This window comes from Phoenix dactylifera, chromosome 11 (genome assembly GCF_051530095.1).
Source record: "Phoenix dactylifera cultivar Ajwa chromosome 11, Ajwa_hap1_PhDact_Kaust_v1.1, whole genome shotgun sequence".
Taxonomy (NCBI): Eukaryota; Viridiplantae; Streptophyta; class Magnoliopsida; order Arecales; family Arecaceae; genus Phoenix; species Phoenix dactylifera.
In genome coordinates this window covers 28,309,048-28,316,556 of record NC_143200.1, presented here as the reverse complement: position 1 = coordinate 28,316,556, position 7,509 = coordinate 28,309,048, and the positions used below count along the sequence as shown (strand labels likewise).

The 7,509-nt window shown below is 44.8% G+C and overlaps 1 protein-coding gene across 1 annotated transcript; it reads left to right on the top strand.

The window, feature by feature from the left end:
• The first annotated feature begins 550 nt into the window (after window positions 1-550).
• On the top strand, window positions 551-2,939 carry LOC103710440 (heat shock 70 kDa protein-like). Its single transcript, XM_008796142.6, has one exon. It carries the CDS (start codon window positions 772-774, stop codon window positions 2,716-2,718), a length of 1,947 nt encoding a protein of 648 aa, XP_008794364.2. The 5' UTR covers window positions 551-771; the 3' UTR covers window positions 2,719-2,939.
• Window positions 2,940-7,509: the final 4,570 nt, after the last annotated feature.

Below are 7,509 nucleotides of genomic sequence, written 5' to 3'. Positions count from 1 at the left end.
TTTAGGTTTTGAAGAAATTTCGGTCCGACATACTCCGATAATTGGGCTTCGAGCACAACCACCATCATTCAACTCATCTTCTCTAGAGACTAATAGGGAACTCAGGCCTACTTTGCCGATCAGTATAGAATCTTAATGGCCAGCAAGCAATCTGAGGCCGATTTTAGCAGCTATATTTTTGCAATGGAAGAAAAGGCCACGCCAGATTAATGTGAAAACAGATAAATAATATTGAAAAAATATTCGGCAGCGCTTGCATCACGCCTACGCCACAGCAGTATCACCTCGAAACTTCTCCTGAATTCGCCGCCGCGCGTGATCTCGCGCGAACGCCACGCGTCTCCAAGACGGGCCCACTCCCAGCCACCTGTCGGCCATCAGTTCCAACCTCGTACGCACCCTCGGGTTCCAGACTGCGCCCGCAGCTTCCAGAGCACCCGTTCACGAATCAAGAAGCTGCTCGAACCATTTCCATTTCCCGAACTACCCTCGCCTCTTTTCTCCCGCAACTAGTATTTTTTTCCCGTAAATTCAGCCAATTTTAGGGGTATTTGTTCGGCTACATTTTCCACAACGATCTCCTCCCATCACCTATAAATGGCGTCTCCCGCCACCTCGCTCCCGCCACACACAGGAGAAGAAGAAGATCGAAACAAAACCAGTACACACAAAAGAAGAAGAGATTGCCATCATCTTTCGAGGGATTCATTCTAATTCTCTCGAAGCTAACAAGAGGAAAGAAACAGTGTCGAAGAGAGGAAGTAATTAACGATGGCCGCCGGCAAGGTAGGGAAGGCCATTGGGATCGACCTCGGCACTACCTATAGTTGTGTAGGGGTGTGGCTGAACGACCGGGTGGAGATCATCGCCAACGACCAGGGGAACCGGACCACCCCATCGTATGTGGCCTTCACCGAAACGGAGCGGCTCGTCGGCGACGCGGCCAAGAACCAGGTGGCTATGAACCCCCACAACACCGTCTTTGACGCCAAGCGCCTCATCGGCCGCCGGTTCTCCGACCCCTCCGTGCAGTCGGACATGAAGCTCTGGCCCTTCCGCGTCGTCCCCGGCCCCGGCGACAAGCCCCTCATCGTCGTCACCTACAAGGGCGAGGAGAAGCGCTTCGCCCCCGAGGAGATCTCCTCCATGGTTCTCGCCAAGATGCGCGAGGTCGCTGAGGCCTTCGTCGGCCACTCCATCAAGGATGCCGTCATCACCGTCCCGGCCTACTTCAACGACTCCCAGCGCCAGGCCACCAAGGACGCCGGCGCCATCGCCGGCCTCAACGTCATCCGCATGATCAACGAGCCCACCGCCGCCGCCATCGCCTACGGCCTCGACAAGAAGGCCGGCCGCACCGGCGAGCGCAACGTCCTCATCTTCGACCTGGGCGGCGGCACCTTCGACGTCTCCCTCCTCACCATCGAGGAGGGCATCTTCGAGGTCAAGGCCACCGCCGGCGACACCCACCTCGGCGGAGAGGACTTCGACAACCGCCTCGTCAACCACTTCGTCGCCGAATTCAAGCGCAAGCACAAGAAGGACATCACCGGCAACGCCCGCGCCCTCCGCCGTCTCCGCACAGCCTGCGAGCGTGCGAAGCGCACCCTCTCCTCCACCACCCAGACCACCGTCGAGATCGACTCCCTGTACGAAGGGATCGACTTCTACGCCACCGTCACCCGGGCTCGATTCGAGGAATTGAACATGGACCTGTTCCGGCGATGCATGGAGCCGGTGGAGAAGGTCCTCCGGGACGCCAAGATCGACAAAGGCCAGGTCCACGAAGTGGTTCTAGTTGGGGGATCCACGAGAATCCCCAAAGTCCAGCAGCTCTTGCAGGACTTCTTCAATGGGAAGGATCTCTGCAAGAGCATCAATCCCGACGAGGCCGTGGCCTACGGGGCCGCGGTCCAGGCCGCTATTCTGAGCGGGGAGGCCAACGAGAAGGTGCAGGACCTGCTCCTTCTCGACGTCACGCCACTCAGTCTCGGTCTCGAGACCGCCGGCGGGGTGATGACCGTCCTCATCCCGAGGAACACCACCATCCCCACCAAGAAGGAGCAGATCTTCACCACCTACTCCGACAACCAGCCCGGCGTCCTCATCCAGGTCTACGAGGGCGAGCGGGCGAGGACCAAAGACAACAACTTGCTCGGCAAATTCGAGCTCACCGGGATTCCTCCGGCGCCGAGGGGTGTGCCGCAGATCAATGTCTGCTTCGACATCGATGCCAATGGCATCCTGAACGTATCGGCCGAGGATAAGACTGCGGGGGTGAAGAACAAGATCACGATCACCAACGACAAAGGGAGGCTGAGCAAGGAGGAGATCGAGAAGATGGTGAAGGACGCGGAGAGGTATAAAGCAGAGGATGAGGAGGTCAAGAAGAAGGTGGAGGCGAAGAATGCTTTGGAGAACTACGCGTACAATATGAGGAATACGGTGAGGGATGACAAGATAAAGGATAAGTTGTCCGAGGGAGATAGGGAGAAGATAGAGAAGGCAGTGGAGGAAACCATTGCATGGTTGGAGCGGAATCAGCTCGCCGAGGTGGACGAGTTGGAGCACAAGCTCAAGGAATTGGAGGAGCTCTGCAACCCAATCATAGCCAGGATGTACCAGGAGGGTGGTGGAGCCGCGGCTGGGGGATATGGAAGCACTACTGGTGGCTCCAGCGGAACAGGGGCTGGGCCTAAGATAGAAGAGGTGGACTGAATCCAGCTGTTTTGAGCCTTAACATGTTACTCGTTCTAGTTAGGCTTTGCTTAGCTCTGGCTTTGTTCGTTTCTGTTTTCTTTTTCATCGTTGAGAGAGTGAAGGCATATTTGTGCTATTATTACCTCTTTTTGATGTAATGATAATGCTTGTTACGTCGGACGGAGATGAATGCTTGTACTTGGAAGCATGCATGATAAAAGAATAGCCCTATTTATTTAGATGGTAATGATTTCCTTGTAATACGTTACTACTGCTTTGTTCCGAGCTGACGAGTATTAGGCAGCCGAGGGAAGGTTTCGCATCAACTGCGGCATTTGTGTGGGGCTTTTACTCACAAACTATATCAAATTGGAGTAGCGAGGCATAATCGTGGCTTGAAACAACCGCGATGCAGGGGTAAATAAGGCTTGCGGGGATAAGCGTTATAGCGGTTTTTACTAGTAAGAAGTGTAGAAAATGTATGTATTTTTAGAATAATTTTATTTTTTCATATGAGAGAAGTAATTTTACTGACACAATTAATTTAATGGGGATGTAGATATATCTCTATCACTTTAGGAAGGGCTTTTTCTCTTTTAACTCAAAACTTTGGCTCGCAATTTTATTTTTATCGTTATGGAATTGTACCAAGATCGGGTCCTAGGCCCAATTTTTATCAACTTTAGGATGGCCCCTTTCAATATACCTTTTTGCCTATCTTCTTATAATACCTCAGCGAATGAAGAGCTTATTACTTTTTTACTCCTCAATATTTTTTGTCCAGTAAAATTGGTACTATTTTGCTATAAACAAATAAACAAATATAATAAATATATACATTTTTTAAAAATATAATTTATTTTATATTTTTTATTGGAGACGAAGAAGAATGGGCAGGCATAAAGGAAGGCAATTTTACAAAAGCAAATATACTTTACAACCCTAGTTTATCCCTGGGCAAAATCTTATTTCCATGAAACTCTACATTCTGGAACACATCCAATTACCGTTCTCACGTAGATTTTTTGTCGGGTTGAGGTGATTCAATCTGTTCGTACGACCAGGGACAGGGAAGTTAATGCTTTTGCTGACTCTTATACAAAGGAGTGACCAGGGACAGGGAAGTTAATGCTTTTGCTGACTTTCTAGAAAAGAATGGCTTCCCTGATGCAAAACTGGACACAGAGCCCGGCCCAGGATAATTCTGTAGTTCTGAGGGCCATGCTACCTTTAAATTATGATTATTTTTATTTAAAGCCACCACATCCGGTTCATTTTTCTAATCAAACCATGCACCGAGCCGGTCCAGTCTGGTCTGGTTCGCTTCTACTCTTTGGAGGATTGCGATGTGAGAGAAGAGGCGAAGGGACGGTGGAGAAATGTCTTTGCAAAGTTTCTGGGCAACGGTTGTGAAAAAATGTCTTGTTTTTCTTCTATCTATAGAAATAAATTTCAATTAAGAACCTGTTTTGATGATTGAGCCAAAAATCTTATGAAATAAATTTCATCTAACGAATTTTATAGAATTTTCAGCCTTAAGACCAAGCATCCAAGAAGAAAAGAATGAACCCAAACAGATTCTATTTTTCATATATGTCGGTCACCTAACCAGCACTATTTTTCATAGTAAAATAGTGCTAATAGGGACCGCTCGATCCCTATCAGCACTTTCTTACAAACAACAGTATCGGACAAGAAATAAATTGGCATGGAGCTCAAAATCAACCTGACTAGTGCCAGCTTGTCCATCATAGATAAAGATGACGCCCTCTAGCTCTCCAATCGGTTCTGGACCTGCTACACCAGTTCAGAGCACTCCGACATTCGCAAACTCCTCCCCATGATAGAGATCCTAGATAGCTCCACAGCCCCTCTTGCTCCTGCATCTAGAAAATCTCCTATTCTCCCACCTCGCTCATGACTCCGTCCTCGGACTGAAGCAGATAATAAATTTCTGAATATTCACTCTTTGCCCTGAGGCCTTCCAATAGTCAGCCGGTACTCCCTTGCGAGCCTGCACATCCCTTGTGATGGGGACATCAGAGCCCTTCATCCAGATGATCCTGAGCCCCCGGATTGAGCCAGACTCGTTTATTTGCATATTTATTTTATTATTTTATTTTTGGGCTTATTTGCATTCTAGGGTTTATTTGTGGTTTATTTTATTTCTGGGCTTATTTGTATTTTAGGGCTTATTTGTGTTATTTGTGGGTTCATTAGGATTTATTTCTGTGTAAGGGGGGTTTATGCAAGTTGTGTATTTGGGCCCTATATATAGGGAACTATTTTCATGATTAGGGTTTAATGAATGATTAAGAATTTCTTTTTCCCCAGATCTTATTCTTCCTCCTCCTCCTCCCCTTCTCTTCTTCCTGTGTCTCTAGAACCTCTTCTTCCTTCTTCCTCTCTTGTTCTTCCTTCTTCTTCTCTTCCCCGCACTGGTGCTGCATCACCTTGCCAAATGGGGTGTCTTTAATGCAGGTAAAAGAAAGGAGAGACTAGCACGGAAGCTGATTTTCCACAGTTTGATTGTGGGGGAAAAATTAAAGGAAACAAACATAAGAGGGACAGTTTATAAGTTTATCCACAAGCAAGATTGATTAAATTTGAGTTTAAATGACATAAAACATTTAAAGAATATAAGATTTAATTTGGAAGCTGGGTTGTTGGTGTCATACTTCTGTATTTTGAGCTTGAGAGTTTTTCTCCCCTTCTACAGGCTTTTTTGCATTTGTTGGTGCTTGATGATTTTGCTGGAACACTGCTTTTCTTTCTTAGTACTAACAGTAGTTTATGTTGCATCATAGGATCATTAAAGAAAAGGATGAGCTCTTTGGATGGGATGGCCTTGCATGCAAAGCATGTATATAGAGAGCTCAATGGGATAGCGAATTGAATGGCCTCATATGTGGCCAACCATTCTAAAGATATTTTTAGGTGAGAGAGAGGGAGTTACCTGGTGCACTCTAGAACCTGTTATTTTTTAATTTTTTTTGCTATATCCGTACTCGTAATGTATAATACACCTGTTTTAGTGCAAAAAAAAGAAAAAGAAGAAAAGGGATGAGCTTGGCAAAGAACAATCCCAATCAAAATAATTTGTGAGAGCATACTCAGGTAACCTAGATGACGCAAAGTTGTTTGATTAAGAAAGAAACTGAAGATTATCATGATGCTATCTTCATCGCCTGGTTGAACATCACACTGTTCTGATGGGCTTTACTAATGTCCTTTCAGAGAAGGGGATATTATTTACACCATGACCTCAGATCAAAATTCATTTGAATATAGAGGGCAGATCCAGATATGAATGATTCAGCTGGATGCCAAAGGCGATGCTGAAGCATTCTTTGCTATGAGATCAGTCATAGTAACATCATCTGCAACCTTCTTCTTCGATCTGATACTTCCAAACTAATGTTGCAGTGATTTAAATAAAAGATCATCAACCCTTACTTCAGTTCAGAATATACTTACAGTAGTTGAACAGAAAAAAAGGGAGCATATTAAATTAATTGATCGAGTTCCTTTCAATTTTTTTCAGTAAAATTGATGAATGTGGAATGACAATATCAGCACCACTTACTAATTGGAGAGTAATGAATCGAATTATTCAGCAGGTGGAGGATATATGATGGTAGATTGATAACTTATGCTGCCTTTTCTTTTATGGTTTATATTGAATTGCAAGTGTCTGAGAGTACTACTATTTCCGTTATCCATGAAAGATTAAAGCTAAATCATCCCAGGCTCAACTCCTGGTAAACCAAATCTATGAAGGCCCCGTTTGGATTGCACTTGGGTTGTCCCAACAAACAAAGTGTTGACACGAGGCTTGAAACTAAATTTACAATTCATTCACAAAGATGATCAAAGTAATAAATGACTAAAATATACCAAGAGTTGGAGATTCATGCCACTGGTTGTGCTAGATGTATGGTGTTCCTAGACATGAAAGCAAATCTCTGGGACTGGGCTATCTTTGTACCATCAATGTATGCCTATGTTCCGTTGCTGTAACAGAGTATCCCTCTTGCATCCATGCTGGTGTTCTTCAGCTAATGGTCTCTGCATATCCATGCTAAAAGTTAGTGCCTGATACCTTTTAACCTATTGGGGCTTCATGGTACACCTATTTCCTTATAAAATGAAGTACCTCCACACTTGAGGAATTAAAAGATCATCTAACTGTAATGAGTGCATGTGCTTCAACAAAATTTAAATCCGAGATTGCTGACTCGCACTTTCAAAGCTCACCATCAACAAAAAATTTATAACCAATATTCTTGAACTACAGAGATACCTTCAGCCTGTTAATCAGAATGGGCGACTATTAACCTTGCTTTCATTTTAATAGATTGCCTCATTTTAATAGTTCAACATAAAAAATGCATGGCAAAATAAAGAAACAAGTCCGTGGGGCAACTACCAGGCCCTATGGGAAGTTTGCAATGCACTTTGCTTATAGACTCCAAAAAGGATGGAAAGATCTAGCACATACTCTGTAAGGTTGATCTGATTGTTAGAGTACAGCCCTATTTATCAGAATACAAGCTAATAAGATCCAATTATCAATTTTGTTTGGTCTAGCTAGATAATATAATGCCTTTCTATTTTGTCATAGCTAATATAGTCTACCAAATCTAGCTTTAGCACAGGGATCACTGGAAAGGATCATGTCAAGAAACAAGATTTTCTTGGTTTGGAGATACTTTGGAATGCCACAAGCTTACTTATCTCTTTAACAAATCATGCCAATATAACTCTAATACTCGAGACGCATAACTAAAAATCAATCTCTAATCCCTT

What these genes read in the sequence shown, in the direction of transcription:
- LOC103710440 (XM_008796142.6), top strand. Translation starts at nt 772, where the DNA reads ATGGCCGCCGGCAAGGTAGGGAAGGCCATTGGGATCGACCTCGGCACT.